This window comes from Ranitomeya variabilis, chromosome 7 (assembly GCF_051348905.1).
Source record: "Ranitomeya variabilis isolate aRanVar5 chromosome 7, aRanVar5.hap1, whole genome shotgun sequence".
Lineage (NCBI taxonomy): Eukaryota > Metazoa > Chordata > Amphibia > Anura > Dendrobatidae > Ranitomeya > Ranitomeya variabilis.
Window position 1 is genome coordinate 228,991,403 of NC_135238.1, and position 23,071 is coordinate 229,014,473.

Sequence of the window (23,071 nt, forward strand, 5' to 3'; positions counted from 1 at the left end):
AAAAAAAATCGCATCATCACCTTGCAAACGCATTACACACGGATGACCATACGGAGAACACTTGTGCGACTCTCGGCAGGGAGACTCGGACACGTTAAGTGTGGAATACATGCATACACTCCGTTCCTGACTCAGAAACCAGTGAATCCCCACAGTGCCTGCGCTGGGGGGATTCATAAGTCTACAGTCACACAGAGTGAATGCAGACTTATCAATTTGGACCGGACAACCCCTTTAATCTTCGTCACATATTCAACAAGGTCACTGAAACTGCAAGGATAAGCCACAACAATGAGAAAGATCTCGCTCCAAGGTTCTTCTACTCATGAGTAACAATACAAGGTCCATCAAGTTTCTATCAAAGAAAGACCAAGTTAGACTTGCAATGAAAAACAATGAATGTCTTGAAGAAAAATAAAAAATACAATCGTGCACAAGAAAATCCCAAAGAAGCAAGCCAGTCACAACGTTCTTATATTACTAAGGTTTATATAGAAGTGACATGTTACAAATATATATAAATCAACATTTGCTCTGCACATTACTGCTCCGCAGATCCAAAGTCCTGAAATTCTCTCTTCATAAACTATGTTTCCTCAAAAAAATTAAATACGGGTAAAAACAAAGGGAAAAAAAAAAACTAAACAAAAGTTCGGCAACATCCAAAAATTGCTGATCAAAAGACTTAGAAGAATTGCAGTAGTCTTGCTGAAGAGATACAGTAGTGTCCATCAATAAGTTGTGTTTGAGGGGTTTCTTAGTTGTTGGAGGGGTAGTCCGAGAGTACGGATTTAGGGACGGCAATGTGATGGAAGTAGTAGCTATGCATAGCCAATGTTCTGGAATTGCAGCCATATGCGACATTCTCCTGGCCGAATCATGTCACCTAGAAAGCAGACAGGTGTCTAGAGCTGCAATTTTTAATCAACTCCCAAATGTATATTTTCGTATATCCGGCACATTGCTCGGTAAATTTACCCACATACTCCCAGACTATGGGCCAATTCTTCTGGTCTACCTCCTCCAGGAAATACAAGGCATTATCATTCCTAAAGTTGGTGAGGGTCCCTACGCACTGTAAAAATCTGAACTGTGTCAAATACGCCTTAGGGTACGTTCCCATGGTCCGTAAACGGTGCGTGTTGGACGCTGCGTACAGATGTTACAGCATAGTGGATGATTTCAAGAAATCCCATGTCCACTATGCGTCCATAGATCCATAGATGCCAGTGGCTTCCCTGCGGAGACGGATATGCGGCGCGTCTTTCCAGACTGCAGCATGTCAATTTATCTTGTGGAGACGTGAGTTTTGGCAAGATAACACCCTACAATGTATTGGATGCGGCGACTCCGCACGGTTCAATGAACACATGCGGAATCACCTGCGTTCAAAAGCTGGCAGCGCTTTGGAAGAAGCGGACATGTACTGGGTCCAAAGTGCTGCCAAACACTGAACGTGTTGACATACCTTATTGATGGGGAAGGTGGAAACTCCTAGGAGGACCAACTCACCAATGCATAATCCCAAGAGAATGAGAATTGAGGGGGGGTACCGCTTGTTTTATAGTTTACTGGCCACTGCTGAAGTCAGAGGTGGCATGTTAGCGATGTTTACCGCTCGTTTCATAGTTTACCGGCCACTGCTGCAGTCAGAAACTTGTTAGTGAAGCAAGAATCTCTTCAATGCGCTTTGCTTTGGCGATTACGAGCGCAGCTCTGAATCTGGCTGGATACAGGGAAACTTTAGCTCTCCTGCGCTCCTCCGATACAGCGTCTGCCTGCAGTATGGAAAGGCGCAGTTTGTACCAGAGGTGCCACCACAGCACTGACCTAAAATGTCAATCTTTAGGAGCACACTGCCCAAAGCAGGATCACGGTGTTCTCCTGAAAACAGAACATTAGACAACTCTTTATGAATTCGGTGCAACTTCACAATTTTTTGCACAACTAAATGTTGTGAAAAAATGTGCGATTTTTTAAAGTCAGTTTTGTAGAGTAAAGAGCAAGTTGAACCCGACAAGTCCTCTTAGGTAGCAGAATTTACTTTTTTGCCAAAACCTGCGCTAAATGAAAAAGAATTGAAGGGATTATCCAAATTTGTGCTTAATCCTCAAAGAGTGCGCGCCACACGCAGTCAAGGATTCTCCTGTGTCAGCAACCAGTACGTGTGGTCATGAAACTCCCACGTATGCGACTTGCATACTTCAGGCTACAATCAGACTAGACGTCACCTGCCTCACTCAATACAAGTGAATTGAGCAAGACCAAGCAAGTCTAGTCGGCACGTAACCTCTGGCTCTCACAGCCAGCATTGGAGAATCCTGACAGTGTGTGGTGCGCGAGCTGTGAGGATTCAGAATCTGGACAGCCCCTTCAAGAAAATGTTGCTGAGCTTGCCCAAAATAAAGAGAAAAATAAAAATTCCGGAACGCACTTATTAGATAGGCGAATTCTATCAAGAGCAGTGACTGTAAAAGTATAATCAGATGAATTAGCAGATCCTAATTACATGCATTGAGCTAAGCCATGTGACAGTGATTAAAATACAGAATCCTCCCCTCCCCCACCCCCCAAAACCGCAGCAATGTGGTTCAAACAAATCAAACCCTAAATAAACATGGGAGAATCCGCTCCTACATCTGCTGAGTGGAGTTCCCGTTCCAGGTATTGTTTTCATCCTCATCATCTTGCGTCCTTAACCTGTAGATTTTGCCTTCTTTCTTAAATTCGTCTGTTCGTTTTTCAAGTACCCTTTTCCGAACTGCTTCCCTGAACAAAACATGGAGATGCATGATTAGCAGTCAGATTTGGCAGAATTTTTAACTTTATGGATTAGTTTTAGATTTTTGCCTTTTATCCTCTCCCTTTGCATTGAAACCCTGGGAGAAATGTGTGACATTAGGTGTCTGCTGCTAACCTGAAAAAACTCCCCCCATTGTGGATTTTCAAAGCTTAAAAAGGGGTATTCCTATCTCAATGTGCAGTAGGTGTAATAATAATATTAGCAAATACCTCCAATTACAAATGTAGTATAGTTCTTCTGATACGTTATGTCACTTACCCCATGTGCAGGGCATTGCAGTAACTTACATCTCCATGTATGCGGCCACTCATACAGTGACAGTTGCTAATGGTCATAACCATGGATTCCTAAGCTACTGCAATGCCTTGCACATGGACTAAGCGACATCGCGAATCAGGAGAACTATACTACATTTCTATTTGGAGGCATTTGCTAATATTATACCTACTACATATTGGGATTATATCTTAAGGCCCCGTCTCACATAGCGAGATCGCTAGCGAGATCGCTGCTGAGTCACAAGTTTTGTGACGCAACAGCGACCTCCATAGCGATCTCGCTATGTGTGACACGTACCAGCGATCAGGCCCCTGCTGCGAGATCGCTGGTCGTGTCGGAATGGCCTGGACCTTTTTTTGGTCGTTGAGGCCCCGCTGACATTGCTGAATCGGTGTGTGTGACACCGATCCAGCGATGTCTTCACTGGTAACCAGGGTAAACATCGGGTTACTAAGCGCAGGGCCGCGCTTAGTAACCCGATGTTTACCCTGGTTACCAAAAAAAACAAACAGTACATACTCGCCTTTCAGTGTCCAGGTCCCTTGCCGTCTGCTTCCTGCTCTCACTGACTGCCGGCCGTACAGTGAGAAATGAGAGCACAGCAGTGACGTCACCGCTGCGCTCTGCTCTCGCTGTACGGCCGGCAGTCAGTGAGAGCAGGAAGCAGACGGCAAGGGACCTGGACACCGAAAGGCGAGTATGTACTGTTTGTTTTTTTTGGTAACCAGGGTAAACATCGGGTTACTAAGCGCGGCCCTGCGCTTAGTAACCCGATGTTTACCCTGGTTACCCGGGTGCTGCAGGGGGACTTCGGCATCGTTGAAGACAGTTTCAACGATGCCGAAGTCGTTCCCCTGATCGTTGGTCGCTGGGGAGAGCGGTCTGTGTGACAGCTCCCCAGCGACCACACAACGACTTACCAACGATCACGGCCAGGTCATATCGCTGGTCGTGATCGTTGGTAAATCGCTTAGTGAGACGGGGCCTTTAGAGATGGAAATACCCCTTTAACGTTTCTTGAATGCTTTTAGCTGATGTCTGTGCCTTATCCGACTAGTGGTGTGGTTTCATATAAATGCAATGCTGTGTCAATTTTGGTGCAAATTTTAGACACAAGGCAAGCCATCCGATAGTTTGTGTAACCGTAAGGACCCCGTACACATTGGACTAATGTTGGCTGAACCCAGCGATATCAGCGGGTGCGACTGACTGTGTGTGGGGACGCTGGACGATTGAGATAGATGTCAATTGTGCATGTAGAAATTTCAAACTGCCGATCGCATTGTTCTCCTGGAGATCAGCCGCCGGCCGATGTGTCAACCAACGACTTTCTGTTAGAGAACACTGAAGTGCTTGGCCAAGTAAGCAAGCGCTCCTGTGTATGGGAGAGACGGCAGAGATGGTTGTTGGCTGAAACATTGTTTGGCTTACTGCCATCTAATATGCCTACCTGGTATATTTATTTATTTTACTCATTTATATAGCTATTAATTCCACACCGCGTTTAGACATTATCATCGCTGTCCCCATTGGGGCTCACAATCTAAAATCCCCTATCAATATGTCTTTGGAATGTGGGCGGAAACCGGAGAAAACCCATGCAAACAAGGGGAGAACATACTAACTCCTTGCAGATGTTGTCCTTGGTGGGATTTTAACCCAGGACCCCAGCGCTGCAAAGCTGAAGTGCTAACCACTGAGCCACTGTGCTGCCCTATATCAAATGTTCGCCTTTAAGGGGGATCCATGCAGAATGACCTCGCCTTTTAATAGTGATGAGCCTGCTCGTACACTTACCTCTTTGGCTCTGAACTACTGGATGCCGAGGAGTTTGCACTTTCTTGCTGGGTATAACCTGGCCTGTCTGTGTGCTGTGATGGGGGTGGGCTACTAAATAAGAAACTGCTCAGAAAACGCCAGATTGCAAGGAGGGGATATAGTAATGTACCCAGAAAACCCCAGACCCCGCCGTCTGATGATTGCACTACGGCCCGAGCTGGCCTTCCAGCCTGTTAAAAGAGCAAAGACAGAAGTTAATACAAACCGGAGCCATCTGTGTGGATAAATCTGCGTGTACACAAGCGGCACATTCTGCATGGATCTTCTGCAGACCTACCGGCAAGAGGACTATTGAGGCACTGGGTGCAAGTTCCAAGGACAGTAAAGATTTCCCGTAATCCTCTTTGGTAAATTCTCTACGAGGAAACATCGTTGCTAAGGAGAAATTGCCGTATGTGTTTCCAACAGTCTGCAAGAAAAGAAATAATGCATCTTATTAGTCCTCAGCCATAATGATCCTTCGATAAAAGGTTTTAGAAAGACTTATCAATAGGCAAGTCCTGGACAACCCCTTTTAGTTATCTTAACTAGGACACTGGGAATTCTTTAACAATTAAAGGGGTTTTTGGATCGAAAAAAATCTTCTTTGGTTTTTGTACTCTCCCAGAAACAGCACCACTTTTGCACATTGAAGGTGCCTGATAGAGAACACAGCCCTAACAAATACACCAGACTATTTATCTGCTGTATACTTCCAACAACACATTTACCAAAAGCACAGCTGAGACAAAAATGTAAATGTAAAGCTTCACTATCGATTCCCCACTGACCTGTGCAGCAAACTGCCGAGCTTCCTCCAGAGGAGCTTCTGATGAGAACTGGTTAGTGAAGGATGAGCCATCGGGAAGTCGGAACTGTATCCTGGCTATTGTCCTGGACAGAAGGAGCGCACAACGTCATATGCAGGAGTGAGGAGACGGCGGACTGTAGAGACCAGGGTGCAGCACTTACCGACGCTCCTTCTGGGCCGCTTCCCTCCTGGCTTCCATCTCAGCCTGTCGCGCCTGCAGTTCAGCCACCCGTATAGCTTCTTGTTCTTCTTTAGTCTTCGCAAATCTGGCAGCTCGATCAGCGCGATCCTAAAAAGCAAAAATATATTTATGTACACTGAAAGCTTCAAAATAATATCAACACCAGATTCACTGCAGGAAAGAGGTGGATTATGTTCTACCTCAATGATCTAAAGCAGAGTAATGTAATGTATGTACACAGCAGAATAGTGAGTGCAGCTCTGGGGTATAATACAGGATGTACCTGAGGATCAGTACAGGATCAGTAATGTAATGTATGTACACAGTGACTGCACCAGCAGAATAGTGAGTGCAGCTCTGGGGTATAATACAGGATGTAACTCAGGATCAGTAATGTAATGTATATACACACTGACTGCACCTGCAGAATAGTGAGTGCAGCTCTGGGGTATAATACAGGATGTAACTCAGGATCAGTAATGTAATGTATGTACACAGTGACTGCACCAGCAGAATAGTGAGTGCAGATCTGGGGTATAATACAGGATGTAACTCAGGATCAGTAATGTAATGTATGCACACAGTGACTGCACCAGCAGAATAGTGAGTGCAGCTCAGGAGTATAATGCAGGATGTAACTCAGGATCAGTAATGTAATGTATGTACACAGTGACTGCACTAGCAGAATAGTGAGTGCAGCTCTGGGGTATAATACAGGATGTAACTCAGGATCAGTAATGTCTTTACACAGCGATTCCACCAGCAGAACAGTGAGGGCAGCTCTGGAGTACACCCAGCTAACCTGTGCGATCTGCTGTCTAATCCGCTCTCTGGCAGCTTTATCCTCGGCCTTCTCCCGGTTCCTCTCCTCCAGTGCCCGTCTGGCCTGGTCATCTTCCTGCTTTCTTTTATACTCCAACATGTCTTTTCCCACTTTTCTCCTCTCTATTTCTCTCTTGATCTCTTTCTACAAAAGGACAAACAGAGAAAGGTTATTTCAGGCAGTAACAATGAGGACTTTCAATGTCACAGGGTTTCACTATGAGGAAGTGTTTACCTTGTAATCTAGTAAAACAAAGAATATCTGTAATGGTGTCTTACAGGATATAACATCTGAACCATGCAGAAACAGATCACTGCTTGTGTGGTTAAGGCTGCATGGACCCGAGACGACCAGCAGTGATCAAAGCGCCGCTCAGTTCTGGGTGTTGTGGCTGAACCGCGGATTATTAAACAATAGACGAGTTACTTACCTCTTGCTCTTCCTGTTTTTTCTCCTCCATCTTCTTTTCTAACTTGGACATGACCCTACAAAGGTATTTCCGTAGTTTAGTTGATTCAAGTACGGTACATCCAAGAGAAAAGTGAAAAAATACAAATCAGATGCTAGACATAGGGGGTGGGAGCAACCCTACGAATGCTAATAGGGGGGGGGGGGGCAAAAAAGATACTACTCTGCTCCATCATTAGATTACTATAAAAAATAAAAAAAATACAGCTAGTTTTACAAAAAAAAAAATCAAGCCTGCATCCGGCTAGGATGGAAAAATAAGGTGTGTGATGAACTAAACCTGGCTGTATGTTTAAGGGGTTAACTACATTAAGACATTTCTGTATACATGATTGATGTAAAGCCGACCTCTCCATCTTCTCGGCCAGGTCACTGGATGTCTCGCTGGCATCTTCCACAACCTCCTTGGATTCATCTGTGGGTGACTCGTCGCTTTGTGCTGAGGAAGACATGATATATTTACTTACACCAAAAACGCAGAATAAACGCAGGCGGTAAAGTCAGGGCAATGTACTGACCTGGGGTGGTCTCGGGTGATGCAGAGATGGTCTGTACAGGGGGCGATTCCACAGATGGGCTCTCGGATACAGGACAAGATTCAGTAGTAGAAGTAACGGGAGAATCACTGGATACGTCTATGCTCGCTGATAACTCGTCAATCTTCCCCAAGTGCATCTAGTGGGCGGATTATAAAATCATTATCCAAAATAAAAGCAAACAATCTTCTCCATTAATGCATGGAATATCCTGGCTCATATGTAGGTTCAGCTACAGGAGTGAGGGTCCCGTCGCCCACGGGCGCACACAGGCACCAGGGTCCCGTCGCCCACGGGCGCAGACAGGCACCAGGGTCCCGTCGCCCACGGGCGCAGACAGGCACCAGGGTCCCGTCGCCCACGGGCGCACACAGGCACCAGGGTCCCGACGCCTACAGGCGCAGACATCCTATATACTGATTACAATAAGATGCAAATCTCAGGTCACTACTTTGCTTGTACAAATGGGTAATTGCTGGAATGGAAATATGGGAAATTAGAGATTTCAGCTTTGCAGCCTCTATGATTAATGAAGCTTATTCTCATTCCACAGCAATCACCATTCATTTACCCATCTCAGGTTGAAGGATAGTTTGCATTGAAACCTCCCCTTTCCATCCCAAGTAAAGCATGCCCAGTCTCACACACTTAGTGAAAGTTACTTTCAGGGTACATAAGCCGGTACATAACCTGACTGCGATGACTGCCATGGTGCAATGTCTACAAACTCCTGCACAAAACTGACAACTATCTGTTAACCAACGGGTAAAAAAGCAACCGAAGCAGCGAGAAATATAAATGACTAATTGTGACACACAACAAAAAGATCACTATGATAAACGCTATGATAGCAAACATGTCAGGCAGCTGGAGATGGCGCTCCGCACCTGCTTCACTTTAGTTATCTTTGCTATTAATTCCTCTGCTGATATACTGCCAGCAATGACTTCCAGTGGGATCCCGTTCTCTCCGATGAAGAAACTGGACGGGATACAAACCACAGGATCTGAGATGAGACTGGTCAAGGACCAAAAGGGACTGGTTGGGAGATGAAACATAAGAAACAAAGCTACAAGCACAATGCCCAGCAGAATAGTGAGTGCAGCTCTGGGGTATAATACAGGAGGTAACTCAGGATCAGTAATGTAATGTATGTACAGTGACTGCACCAGCAGAATAGTGAGTGCAGCTCTGGGGTATAATACAGGGTGTAACTCAGGATCAGTAATGTAATGTATGTACACAGTGACTGCACCAGCAGAATAGTGAGTGCAGATCTGGGGTATAATACAGGATGTAACTCAGGATCAGTAATGTAATGTATGTACACAGTGACTGCACCAGCAGAATAGTGACTGCAGCTCTGGAGTATAATACAGGAGGTAACTCAGGATCAGTAATTTACATACACAGCGACTCTGTTTTTAGGTGTATTAATTCTATACATAAACTGGGGGTTAAAAGTAAATTTACACTTTAATTTGCTGAAATCATGACAATCTGAAATTACATAAAAAAAGAACACATAAAAGGATACAGATCTGGGAAAACTGCAGACAAGTTTCACTATAATGAGAGAAAAAAAAAAAATATTTAGAATATCAATATAGACATCCAGAGCAGTTAATTTTCGATAAGATATATTTATGCCCTCACTAGCATTACGAGGGGCGCTCATTAAAGATTTCCCATGACCCACTTCTAAGTCTCTATAGGTCACGTGACAATTTGCAACTCAGAACTGATAACGGTCTCAATGTTACAGGTGCTGACGTGCTGTTAGGTTTGATAATGGACCCAGTGGAATACAGAGCAGACATCAAGGTCCTTTACTTGAGAGGTCTCACACCAAAGGAGACGTTCGATGAGATGAAAGAGGTTTATGGTGATGATTCCCCATCATATCATGTAGTTAAGAACTGGCATAATCAATTCAAATATGGTCGGACTTCGGTGCAAACAGCTCCAATTCCAGGGCAACGCCACTCTGCTATTGATGATCTCACCATCCAGCAAGTGGAGGTCGCCATTTTGGAAAATCACCGTGTAACCATTCACCACCTGGCCCAAAATGTCAAGATTAGTGTGAGGTCCGTGGAAAAAAATCATCCAAGACCATCTTCACATGCATCAGGTATCCGCTCGCTGGGTTCCCAGGCTGCTCACACCTTTCCAGAAGCAGGAACGAGGCGAATGCTCTCAGGTTCTATTGGCGATGTGCCATGGACACCAGGAGGACTTCTCCAACAGACAGATCACACAGGATGAAAGCTGGGTCCATCAGTATGATCCCGAGACTAAAGTCCAGTCGATGCAATGGAAGAATCATGACTCACCGCTTAGAAAGAAGGCACGTGCCCAACCCACGACAGGCAAGGTCATGCTCACGGTATTTTGGGACAAGCACAGAGTAGTACTGATGGATTTCCTAGCAAATGGTACCATGATCACTGGGGCATACTATGCTTCACTACTGCAAAAATTGCAGGAGGCCATCAAAACCAAGAGACGTGGGCATGCTCACCAAAGGTGTCCGTCTTCTGCATGACAATGCACAAGTTCACAACTCAAATGTTGCCCAAATGGAAGCACGCTCCTGTGGCTTTGAAATTCTACTGCATGACCATTATTCACCCGACCTCGCACCATCGGACTTCCACCTTTTTTCCAACAATGAAGTTATTTTGAAGGACAAGCAATTTCCAGATGATGAGACTCTGATTTCTGAAGTCACAACGTGGCTTTTGTAGCAACCTGTCGACTTCTACAAGCGAGGCGTTTACAGCTGCTTAAAGGGAACCTGTCACCTGAATTTGGCGGGACAGGTTTGCGGTCATATGGGCGGGGTTTTCGGGTGTTTGATTCACCCTTTCCTTACCCGCTGGCTGCATGCTGGCTGCAATATTGGGTTGAAGTTCATGCTGTGTCCTCTGTAGTATACCCCTGCGCAAGGCAATCTTGCCTTGCGCACGCGCAGTATGCTTTGCCCAACTGTGGGCAAAGCCGAAAAGCATTAGTGCGCATGCGCCGGCGCACTATGTCCCGGAAGTATTTCGCTGTGTTCCGGGACATAGTGCGCCGGCGCATGCGCACTAATGCTTTTCGGCTTTGCCCGCAGTTGGGCAAAGCATACTGCGCGTGTACTATGGAGGACACAGCATGAACTTCAACCCAATAGTGCGGCCAGGATGCAGCCAGCGGGTAAGGAAAGGGTGAATCAAACACCCGAAAACCCCGCCCATATGACCGCAAATCTGTCCCGCCAAATTCAGGTGACAGGTTCCCTTTAAAGAGACGGGAGAAGCGTGTGTCACCTATGTGGAGAAGGACTAATAACTGTGCCAAGTGTCATTGCTCTCAGTCCACAGGAAGTGGGTCAGGGGAAATCTTTAATGAACGTCCCTTGTACCTACATGTACTGCACAGACCTCTTACTGTCAATCCTAATAGCGACAAAGCCTTCTGCAGTCGCCCGCTCCACCGATTCATTCCCCCAGCTCTCCGCCATCTGAGTCGACTGCTCATCATCCCCTGTAACATGAGAATATGGGAGTGTTGACCACATAACCAACCATATTTTGCTCTTCAAAAGAGATGATCATTAGGTGGAGAACAGCTGAATTTTATCCCCCCCAAAGGTCGAATACCGTAATCCCATTTAACATCCAGACAGGTGTTATTTATGTATTGTGTTCCCTAGTTGATCTCCTTTATAGATTTACAGCATAAAATCCTTGTAATACCATTCATACCCTGACAGATCAGATACATAGCTGAGGAGCTTAGTCACGCATTGTGGTCAAGATTTTGGTACGATTTTGCAAAACCTGAAATGAAAACACAATTTCATCCCAACATGTGAACCCTAACAAATAAATGCAATTATTGATATCTGCCAAACTTTCCACCGCTGCGACGTCAAATCAGGTTTTATTAAAAACAAAACAAGCTTCTATAGGAGGTAACCATAGGACTCCATTCAGCTGACAAAGGCCAACAAACTGTTCTGTTCTTTTTATCCTCTGCCATAGAGGATTGCATTAAAACACTTACCGTATATTAGACCAAATATGATGTAAACAGATCCGTAAGAGTTATTCTCAAGTTTTCTAATTACTACAGTTGCAAAGGGCATGTAAAAACTGACAACTTTGCAATTTACCTCTTATTAAAAAATTCACTTCAATCTCAACAAGTGTTAATTCTACAATTTACAGCTTGTTGTCAAGGTGACCAGCCACCGCTGCAGTCTATTAGCAGTGGCCAGTTTCCAAGGCAAAGAGCGCAGTGCATACAGGCTGTGTGCAGGATCAGGCCAGCGTCAGCGCTCATACTACGCTGCCTCTGCTTGCTGCATGGCAGAGCTCCCAGTTCAGGACAGTGGGGTGACCGTGCTGCCTCCCACCCAGTGTCCCTTCATTGTGACCCCATCAAGATGACCCCTGATTCAAAAGTTTCCTAAAAACAAAATTACACTTTACCGATAAGAAAAAAAATGGCGACGAACTTGGAACAAATAGAGCCAGAGCGCAGCGCCAAATCTCTGCCACTGCTCCCCATCTCTATACATGCCATGTTGACAGCGCTGCAGCCAATCAGTAAGCTCAGACCGAGTAGACAGCACACAAGGCACTGAGTGCATTAACCGGCTGCAGCGCTTTCAGAGTGACGTCAGCACTGCAGACAATAACAGACACCCGGAGCAAAGGTGGAGATTCAGCGTTGGACCAGGGGAGAATGAGTAAAGCACAATCTGTTTTTTTTTTTTTTTAACCAGTTTGCTAAGTAAATTAATGTTCATTATTGATTCAAGTCAAGGATCAAAGCAAGAAGGAAGTGGGACGGTTTTCGATTTTTTTTCCATACCAGGATAAGCCACAATAGAAAATGTTTTGCTTGAAAAAAAACAAGATCTAAGGGACGGACAAAACGCACAAAGGGCAGCGACGAATAAAAAACAAAAAAGGAGAAACGAGATAAAGGGACAGGACGACTATTGGGGGCCGAGAAGGGCAATGTGATGAGGGGCGGCGACAGAAAGAACTGGGATTGGATGAAGGGCGAAAGTCCAGTCTTAGTTCCTGTCACCAGCATGCTGGGAGTTGTAGTGCCACAACAGCAGGCTCCAGGCCCCACCGCTTACTCCGGGGCCCACACTTCTCCCTGGCTGTAGCTGCCACCACCTGACACTAGCAGCCCGGCTCAGTCCTTCCTGCAGCCCCCATCCCCACAGCGCCCTCCTCACCCGCCACAAACACGACAAACACGGAGCTCCGCTGCTTGGCCGCGGCTATGGCCTCCGGGATGGATCCCTGGAACCACAGCATGTCCCCGGCCTGGAGTTATTCCTCCGTCCGCCTCCTCCTGTCACTGCCAGCCGGACATACAACGATGACGAAGCGGAGAACGGGCTCTGACGCAAAAAAACGTCATCACGCACGGCGCTCTAATCCGCAAACCACGCCCACTTGCAGGATTGGCTAAAACAAAACCACGCCTAGAAAGGCGTGTTTTTCTTTTTTTTCTCTTTTCCTAGCGATCGTCATGGCAACAGATGCAGCCCTGACAGCGCTCTGCCTGATCTCTGTGCAGCCCCCCGACTTGGGGTTCGTAAAGGGGTCTCCTTTCACTTTTCAAAACTAAAACAGTAAAAAAAAAACACGTTAATTACCTGTTTCTCTCCTACCTCTGCTCCTCTGGTCCTGTAGTAATGATTCGTCATTCACGTGACCGCAGCAGCCAATCACTGACCTCAGTCAGTAGTCATCAGACCAGTGATTGCCTGCAGCGGTGGTGGAAGTGATGTCATTGCTACAGAAATATTTAATATATCATTTTCAGCCTTTATCCCAATTTTGAAAAATCCTGGACATCCCCTTTAAGTCCTATGTTACATGCCTTTAAGTAACGGACACCAAAAAGTTTACACATTTCCAGGGAGGAGGTCACACACAAAATCCGATGTATTTATTTATATTTAAATTTGTTGTCTTTTTTCTTTTTTTATATTACTTTCTTTTTTTTACAGTTTTTCCCCATCTAATTCATTATTTATTTATTTTTTGCTCCATTTTGAACCTTTCTGTCACTTTTCTAATAGTCATTGTGACTGTGTTTATCCAATCCCAAAAGTGTTGATCGGGCAACTTTCACTTCTACAAACAGATGCAAAAGAAGCCAGAGAGCCCCCAGAAAAAGCGTCGGTGAATTTACAGAAAATTGAACGTCGTTCAACTTCTTGTTGAATTTGGTGCAAAAAAAAAAAAAATACAATCGAGGCAGAAAGAAAGACGAGACATAAAAAGAACTAAAGATAAAATAATGTAAAAAAAAAAAAAATGCTGGTGACAGATCAGGGCCGCAGTAATGTTTTCAATGTTTTTTTTCTCACTCTTTTTTTTTTCCATTTTAGTTTCAGAACAGATTTATTCAGTGAACACAGATGATAAAAAAAAAGTGAAAATGGGCACAACCCCCCCCCCCCCCCCCAGAAAAAAAAAACATTCTTGTGTACACACAACAGACCACCATCAGTCCACGCGCTACTGACTGATAATAGGCGGAAAAGGAAAACTCACCACGTATCTGGAGAGATGAGGAAAAAGATCCGCACTACCCGGGTCCGTACTCCACACAAATGGTGGCATCCTGGGCACTTTCTGGGGTTACTAGTCCCCCATGACATGAGGCTGAGTCACTAGGTTTCATACGACATTATGACATGTCTTGTGCCACAACGCCTCGGGGGTCAAAAAAAAAAATCGCAAAAATTGCCGAGGACGCCGGCAATTGATTGCTGGCAGAGGAATTTCGCACTGTCCTGGGCCAGCTACTCGGGAATTGATTGCTGGTAGAGGAATTTCGCACTGTCCTGGGCCAGCTGCTCAGGAATTCATTGCTGGTAGAGGAATTTCGCACTGCCCTGGGCTGGCTGCTCGACAATTGATTGCTGGTAGAGGAATTTTGCACTGCCCTGGGCCGGCTGCTCGACAATTGATTGCGGTAGAGGAATTATGCCTGCCCTGGGCTGGCTGCTCGGCAATTGATTGCTGGTAGAGGAATTTCGCACTGCCCTGGGCCGGCTGCTCGGCAATTGATTGCTGGTAGAGGAATTTTGCCTGCCCTGGGCTGGCTGCTCGGCAATTGATTGCTGGTAGAGGAATTTCGCACTGTCCTGGGCCGGCTGCTCGACAATTGATTGCGGTACAGGAATTTTGCACTGCCCTGGGCCGGCTGCTCGGCAATAGATTGCTGGTAGAGGAATTTCGCACTGCCTTGGGCCAGCTACTCGGCAACTGATTGCTGGTAGAGGAATTTCACACTGCCCTGGGCCGGCTGCTCGACAATTGATTGCGGTAGAGGAATTTTGCACTGCCCTGGGCCGGCTGCTCGACAATTGATTGCGGTAGAGGAATTTTGCACTGCCCTGGGCCGGCTGCTCGGCAATTGATTGCTGGTAGAGGAATTTCGCACTGCCCTGGGCCAGCTGCTAGGCCATTGCTGGTAGAGGAATTTTGCACTGCCCTGGGCCGGCTGCTCGGCAATTGATTGCTGGTAGAGGAATGTCGCACTGCCCTGGGCCGGCTACTCGGCAACTGATAGCTGGTAGAGGAATTTCACACGGCCCTGGGCCGGCCGCTCGGCAATAGATCGCTGGTAGAGGAATGTCGCACTGCCCTGGGCCGGCTGCTCGACGATTGCTGGTAGAGGAATTTCACACTGCCCTGGGCCGGCTGCTCGGCAATAGATTGCTGGTAGAGGAATTTCGCACTGCCCTGGGCCGGCTGCTCGACAATTGATTGCGGTAGAAGAATTTTCCACTGCCCTGGGCCGGCCGCTCGGCAATAGATTGCTGGTAGAGGAATTTCGCACTGCCCTGGGCCGACTGCTCGGCAATTGATTGCTGGTAGAGGAATTTCAACTGCCCTGGGCCGGATGCTATGGTAGGACACCAGTGTGGTTGCCGGACCAGAGTATAACAAATCCTTTCGCTCATCTCTACATACCGGCAATCTGCTTGGAATTTGCCGAATTTTCAGACTCGATCTCCTGGCAAGTTTATAGCATTATGCACTGAAATGGAGGATGTTTATGAAAATTCCAAGAGAAGTGGATATCTTCAGGTGGGCCCGAGGTGGGGAGTAAAGCATTAACAGGAGGGTCAGGGGCCTAAACATGTCCATTTCCCCAACAAAAATGTTGGCAGGTGTCATCTGACATGACCATTAGACAATTTAAAATACAAAATTCCCAATTCATCATTTATGCATCTTGTTTTTTTTTATTATTATTATTTACATTTTTGGTCTTTTTTTCCTTCATCTCCTTTTTTTTTTTGCACCAAATTCTATGGAAGTTTTTTGACTCAATCATGAATTGCAATTTTTTAACAAGTGGCACAATTTTTGAGCAAATGCTCTGCAGTCTATCCAGGAGTGACATTACAGCAGAACTTTTTTTTGCCATAAAATGGTGCAAAACTGATTATGAACAAAAATAAAAGCATTTTTTTTACTTTGCGGAAAAAAATCATGAACCACGTGGGTCATTTTGCAGTAATGCTGCGGATCTTTTTTTGGACATTAATTTGGTTTCTCTGTTCCTAAAAAGGAGCAGACAGATGGAGTCCCTGAATACAAGCGATAACTTTAGGGAATGCTCACACATCAGCTTTTTGCCTGCAAAACATGCAGGGTTTTTATCCCATTTTGTACTTGTTTTTTTCTTACCTGTTTTTAAATACTGAAGGAGGTAAACTGCATAAATGGTTTTCTTTTAGATGGTAACTTAACAATAGAGCTGCTAAAAATTAATGTCTTCAGTTTTTCATCCACTCCTCATAGACTGGAAAGCCGGTGCTGAGCCACAAAAACGGAGGAGTCCTAGAGGCGTGCACGGCGGGTACAGCCACCGCTCCCAGCATTGTGACCGGCAGCCGTACACTCGTCCCGACATCTTGATTGACAGCTCGCTCTGCACAGATGCAAGCTGCTATGACTGCATTATACAAAGTGCAGCAGCACAATGCGTGCGTCAGGGTGAACACAAACAACGAAGATTTGAAAAATAAACTGCATTACTGCCATACAGACTATACTCACAAAGCTAAAGTGCTCAGTGTAGAAACTGGACAGTTCATTTGCGCCCACCAGCCATAGTAACATAATTATTAAGGTTGAAGGAAGACTTTAAGTCCATCTAGTTCAACCCATAGCCTAACCTAACATGCCCTAACATGCTGATCCAGAGGAAGGCAAAAAAAAACATGTGGCAAAGAGTAAGCTCCACATTGGAGAAAACAATTCCTTCCCGACTCCACATACGGCAATCAGGGCGTTGATCCAGGGAACTAGTCTATCAAGGAATCTAGTATATATAACCTGTAACATTATACTTTTGAAGAAAGGCATCCAGTCCCCTCTTACATTTAAGACAAGGTGCAGTTTGTTGAGGCTGGAGGGAAACCACCAAGGGGCCAATTTATGGATCAAGCACCGTATAGTCTTTAGGGCAGTAATGGAGTTAATTTGTCAAATATTCATTGTTTTTATACATCTTGGCGCACATAGTGAACTGCTGCACTTTATGGTACACAGGTATTTATTGTTCATGCTCTGCTGTTAGCAGAGGTCACCGGACAGGGAAGAGGTGAGCTGTGACATCACCTATTGTGAATGGTGGATCCTGTGTTATCTACTGTATATAGAGGTGTTATCAGTCATTGTACAGGAGGAGGTGAGCTGTGACATCATCTATTGTGAATGGTGGATCCTGTGTTATTAACTGTATATAGAGGTGTTATCAGTCATTGTACAGGAGGAGGAGGTGAGCTGTGACATCACCTATTGTGAATGGTGGATCCTGTGTTATCTACTGTATATAGAGGTGTTATCAGTCATTGTACAGGAGGTGAGCTGTGACATTACCTATTGTGAATGGTGGACCCTGTGTTATCTACTGTATATAGAGGTGTTATCGGTCATTGTACAGGAGGAGGTGAGCTGTGACATCACCTCATCACCTATTGTGAATGGTGGATCCCATGTTATCTGCTGTATATAGGTGTTATCAGTCATTGTACAGGAAGGGGCGAAGGTGAGCTGTGACATCACCTACTGTGAATGGTGGATCTTGTGTTATCTACTGTATATATAGAGGTGTTATCAGTCATTGTACAGGAGGGGGAGGTGAGCTGTGACATCACCTATTGTGAATGGTGGATCTTGTGTTATCTACTGTATATAGAGGTGTTATCAGTCATTATACAGGAGGAGGTGGTGAGCTGTGACATCATCTATTGTGAATGGTGGATCTTGTGTTATCTACTGTATATATAGAGGTGTTATCAGTCATTGTACAGGAGGAGGAGGTGAGCTGTGACATCACCTATTGTGAATGGTGGATCTTGTGTTATCTACTGTATATAGAGGTGTTATCAGTCATACAGGAGGAGGTGGTGAGCTGTGACATCATCTATTGTGAATGGTGGATCTTGTGTTATCTACTGTATATAGAGGTGTTATCAGTCGTTGTACAGGAGGAGGAGGTGAGCTGTGACACCTATTGTGAATGGTGGATCCTGTGTTATCTACTGTATATAGAGGTGTTATCAGTCATTGTACAGGAGGAGGAGGTGAGCTGTGACATCACCTATTGTGAATGGTGGATCCTGTGTTATCTACTGTATATAGAGGTGTTATCAGTCATTGTACAGGAGGAGGGGAGCTGTGACCGCCTATTGTGAATGGTAGATCCTGTGTTATCTACTGTATATAGAGGTGTTATCAGTCATTATACAGGAGGAGGCGGTGAGCTGTGACATCGCTTATTGTGAATGGTGGATCCTGTGCTATCTACTGTATATAGAGGTGTTAGTCATTATACAGGAGGAGGAGGTGAGCTGTGACATCACCTATTGTGAATGGTGGATCCTGTGTTATCTGCTGTATATAGAGGTGTTATCAGTTATTTTATAGGATGGAGCCACTATAGATTTTCCCCAGATTTCTCTGCACCATGTTAAAGAGATTTCTGAAAATCCCAACCACTTTGCTGATATTATCATTAACAATTGTCTTTCTGCGAGCAAATCCAGTGCACATCAGCCCCATGAGGACTTAGGGTACCGTTACACTAAACGACTTACCAACGATCACGACCAGCGATGCGATCGTTGGTAAGTCGTTGTGTGGTCGCTGGGGAGCTGTCACACAGACAGCTCTCTCCAGCGACCAACGATCAGGGGAACGACTTCGGCATCGTTGAAACTGTCTTCAACGATGCCGAAGTCCCCCTGCAGCACCCGGGTAACCAGGGTAAACATCGGGTTACTAAGTGCAGGGCCGCGCTTAGTAACCCGATATTTACCCTGGTTACCATTGTAAAAGTAAAAAAAAAAACACTACATACTCACCTTCTGATGTCTGTCACGTCCCCCGCCGGCGTCCACAGGGTTACGCGCTGCTGCCGAGAGCTTCCTGCACGGACTGAATGTGTCAGCGCCGGCAGCAGCGGTGACGTCACCGCTGTGCTCTGCTTTACGGCCGGCCAGCGCTGACACATTCAGTGCAGGGAAGCTGCCGGCGGGGGACGTGACAGACATCAGAAGGCGAGTATGTAGTGTTTTTTTTTAACTTTTACAATGGTAACCAGGGTAAATATCGGGTTACTAAGCGTGGCCCTGCGCTTAGCAACCCGATATTTACCCTGGTTACAAGTGAACACATCGCTGGATCGGTGTCACACACACACCGATCCAGCGATGACAGCGGGTGATCTAGCGACGAAATAAAGTTCTGGACTTCTAGCTCCGACCAGCGATCTCACAGCGGGATCCAAACACAACGAGATCGCTATCCAGGACGCTGCAACGTCACGGATCGTCGTCGTTCTCGCTGCAAAGTCGCTTAGTGTGACGGTACCTTTAGTCTATGGATATTCGCTGTTACGTCTTGCTGTTCAGGTAGATTTTTTTTTCTATTTCTTTTATTTACATATCTTTTTTTATGTCTTTTTGTACCTTTTTTTGTTTAATGTAAGGTTACAACCTTTGCAGCATGTGGACTGGATATCTATTAACTGAGAAGATGATGGCAGCAAATTCTGCATGTTATGTGAGTACTGTGTGGAGTTGTGAGTTATGCTCAATTTTGCAACTTAAAACGAATGCATATAATAGTGGTAGCCTACCCTTAGGATAGGACCTCATTATCTAATCAGTGGGAGTCCAACCCCCAACACTTCCACAAATCGGCCATTATTAAGCTTCAGTGACGGCTAGAAGTAAACAGTGAACAGCACAGCGCCCCCCCAATGATTAGCAGCTGCTGCTGGGTACTGCAGCTCAGCTCATATTTAAAGGGAGTCATCTGTCGGCACAGCATCACTGCTCAAATCCAGCAACGGGACATCCTTGGCGTGGTGAAACATTTAAATGCCCATTCCCAGTGATTGTGAAGCTATCCTCTACTTTATTCCTGCTGCTTTTTAAGGAAGAAAGGTTCAAAATCCGCCATGTGATCCCAAAGATATGTGACTTTTTAATCAGTGCGAATTTTTATGGCCTTACCTTTGTTGCATCCAAGGTAGTTATGCAGAGCAGCCTAATGACACGCCCCAGAGGATCCTGTAAGCCACGCCCCTTCTAAAGGCCATACAAATTAGCGCTGAATAAATAAATTAATAAAAGGAATAAAATCAGAGCAAAAACTGGCCACTTTTGACCTAGAAACAGGTCCTCTAATTTTGGACCAGCATCTATCGGACAACTGCAGGATATTATGTTGGGAATTGAGACTACTCCTTTAAAGGGGTTGTCCAGGTTTGGAATAAAAGTCTGCAGTCACTCGGTCCGGATTCTCCTGTCTCATGACCGCTCGCTCTCACCATCAACTACAGAGAATTCGGACAGCATGTGTTGAACATGCCATGAAGAGTCATAAGTTTACAGTCATATAGTGAGTGCAGACTTTTCATCCCAAACCTGGACAACCCCTGTAAACTGAAATGTAAAACATTATGCAGTGAGCCCCCCCTAGTGGTCGCTCTAGGCAGCCAGAATTTTATATTTTATGTTTGTCTGCTGGTCACATGCAAACTAGAAGTAAAAAAAAATTAAACCACACCTAAAGAAAAAATTGACTTTCGTGAGAAACCATTTATTTACAATGAACTTTCACAAAGCCTTAATGTATATAACTTATGAAGGGCACAGTGAAGAGGGTCCGTTATTTTAACAGCATCCCCTTGGAAGACGGGGGGCGGGTAGGGGAGGACCAGACTTCTCTTCAAAACAGTAATAGGTCTATTATTATAATAATATATATCTATGTATATAGATTTTTCTTCAAGTGCAGCAATAAATTTCCCACCCTTTTCTAGTAAAGTGGATGACAAAGTGCTGGCTTAGGAAAAAAAAAAAAAAGGAAAAGTAGAAAACAGACTTTTTTCTCTTTGTCTTTTTTTTTTCTCTTTTCGACATGGGCATTCATTATGAACAACATTTTTTTTTCTGTACAAGAGCACTTTGGGTCCGATACAGAAATATAAATATAAAACAAACAGGCTATAAAAGGGGAAGGGTGGGACGTGGGTAGGTCTGTCCTACTGACGGGGGCCTCTCTGCAGGATGATCTTGTAGTCCGTGTTTCCGCGAATACTTCCGAAAGCCAATCTTAGCGTGACGAAGGCGGACGTTGCATTGACGCCCCCGCTTTCTTTTACTGAGAGCTTGCCCTTTCGAGGATGTGAAGGTCGTAGGGTTTTCTGCTCGTCCTCAGTCTAAACTTGTTCATTAGGTTATTGTGATCTTTCAGTGCACTCTTAGCGGCCGACACGGTGGGGAAGGTGGCCACGATGGTGTAGGTGGAGGCCAAGTCTGAAGAGGGGCTGCCATGTTCAGTACTCGTCTGGCTCTCCCCGCCCCCGCAGTAGTGTTGGTAATGTGGATGCGGGGTCTGTTGTGATCGAGGGTCCCGGAGCCACCGAATTTTAGCACCTACTTTAAAGAGTTCGCCAAAAAGCATTTCTGCATCTTTGCGACTAATTCCGTCAGGCAGTTCTGTGATTTCTAAAACCTTCCCAACAACTGTAAGTGAGGAGACATAAAGGATTAGATAGATCGGTCATGGTCCGGGACAGATATTTCATGTGAGTAATCTACATATATAAATTGCATGAACTGTTATATATAGCCCCAAAATAAAGGCTGTTATATACATGTCCATTATCTACATATATACATCAAGGAGGCTTAGATTTGATGGCTGCCAAAAAAGAAAGTTCTTCCTCTCGCTCTTTCTTTATTAATCAGATAAGTTTTTATTGAAGGTTTTTATTTAACAATACATTAACCAAAAACAGCAAAACCCTGATAACCCCCCACCGCCCCCACGACCGTCCTTGGATAATGTAAATCCCAACATATACATAGCGGACCATCATTGACTTTTACTAAGGCTACGTTCACATTTGCGGCCAGCGCCGCAGCGTCGGGCGCCGCAGCGGCGCCGCATGCGTCATGCGCCCCTATATTTAACATGGGGGCGCATGGACATGCGGCGCACTTGCGTTTTGCGCCGCATGCGTCGCTGCGGCGCCCGCGTCGGGGCGCAGAGGACGCAGCAAGTTGCATTTTTGCTGCGTCCAAATTCAATGAAAAAAACGACGCATGCGGCGCAAAACGCAGCGTTGTGCATGCGTTTTGCTGCGTTTTTGTTTGCGTTGTGCGCTGCGGCGCCGACGCTGCGGCGCACAACGCAAATGTGAACGTAGCCTTATACAGAAAGTGTTGTTACATGGAAATAAACATCCATCACAGAGAAGACGGCTACACCTAAGAGTCCTTTTGTTTCTTCTTGTATCAGGAGCCGATCTTATAAGACAATCTTAAACATTTCACATTGATGTGGTAAGAAGACTAGTCATGGACCAAACACCTGGATGACTAAGTAGGCTCAGCCCGACATGGATAAAATGGATGTACTGTGATGAATTCTCCAAACCTTCCATATTTTACAATATTTATGCAAAGCTCTCCGTTTTTTCTATATACGTATAACTAATTGCAATTTCTCTATAAATCCTCCAAGTCTTGGTGGTGCCCGTCCAGCCAGTGCGCTGCTATGATTTCGCTAATTTGCCATAAAGTCATTTTACGCGCCACCCTTACAATTCTGTCTTCCGTTACTTCATTACCAAAACCCAGGATGCATACTACAGGTTGTATTGGGATCTTAAAGAAGTTGTCCACTGCTTGGACAACTTCTTCTTATACCCCTCGCTTGGCCCCATAAAATAATAAAGCTTATACTCTCCTCCTGTGCCGGCGCCATTCCAACAGTGTCGGCACTCG

The 23,071-nt window shown here is 45.4% G+C and overlaps 2 protein-coding genes and 1 long non-coding RNA gene across 26 annotated transcripts in view; 1 reads left to right on the top strand and 2 right to left on the bottom strand.

The window, feature by feature from the left end:
• Nucleotides 1–469: 469 nt before the first annotated feature.
• On the bottom strand, nt 470–13,157 carry UBXN4 (UBX domain protein 4). Of its 2 annotated transcripts, XM_077273043.1 has the most exons (14): nt 12,965–13,157; nt 11,148–11,250; nt 9,257–9,285; nt 8,607–8,725; nt 7,702–7,858; nt 7,532–7,622; nt 7,146–7,200; nt 6,695–6,859; nt 5,873–6,000; nt 5,692–5,794; nt 5,199–5,330; nt 4,880–5,091; nt 2,638–2,769; nt 470–886 (listed from the first exon to the last, which is right to left on the bottom strand). In XM_077273043.1, the coding sequence occupies exons 1-14, from the start codon at nt 13,044–13,046 to the stop codon at nt 883–885; spliced, it is 1,512 nt and encodes a 503-aa protein (XP_077129158.1). In that variant the 5' UTR covers nt 13,047–13,157; the 3' UTR covers nt 470–882. The 2 variants fall into 2 exon arrangements, with proteins under 2 accessions (XP_077129158.1, XP_077129157.1); XM_077273042.1 differs by lacking the exon at nt 470–886 and having other exon boundaries at nt 2,509–2,769.
• A 113-nt stretch (nt 13,158–13,270) lies between these two features.
• LOC143784608 (uncharacterized) overlaps nt 13,271–23,071 on the top strand; it is an 86,781-nt gene continuing 76,980 nt past the window's right edge. Inside the window, exons 1-2 of one of the 3 annotated variants that reach the window (XR_013217848.1) lie at nt 13,271–13,325; nt 19,759–19,832. This is a non-coding gene — a long non-coding RNA (uncharacterized LOC143784608). Of the gene's footprint in view, nt 13,326–19,359; nt 19,833–23,071 lie in introns of those variants that run through there. The other 2 variants (XR_013217845.1, XR_013217846.1) reach the window with 2 other exon arrangements.
• Nucleotides 20,856–23,071, bottom strand: part of R3HDM1 (R3H domain containing 1) — a 149,796-nt gene continuing 147,580 nt past the window's right edge. For all 21 annotated transcript variants that reach the window (XR_013217840.1, XR_013217838.1, XR_013217839.1 and 18 more), the window contains one exon: nt 20,856–21,805. Coding sequence is in view for 13 of the 21 variants with exons in the window: in XM_077273051.1 (XP_077129166.1) it covers nt 21,438–21,805 (368 nt within the window). In the remaining 8 variants the exon portion in view is untranslated. The remainder of the gene's footprint in view (nt 21,806–23,071) is intronic.

Coding starts and splice junctions, on each gene's coding strand:
- UBXN4 (XM_077273043.1), bottom strand. CDS start 13,046: ATGCTGTGGTTCCAGGGATCCATCCCGGAGGCCATAGCCGCGGCCAAG. Junction 6,860..7,145: donor AAAAACAGGAAGAGCAAGAG/GTAAGTAACTCG, acceptor GTCCTTTTGTAG/AAAGAGATCAAGAGAGAAAT. Junction 2,770..4,879: donor AGTAGTTCAGAGCCAAAGAG/GTAAGTGTACGA, acceptor TGTTTTGTTCAG/GGAAGCAGTTCGGAAAAGGG.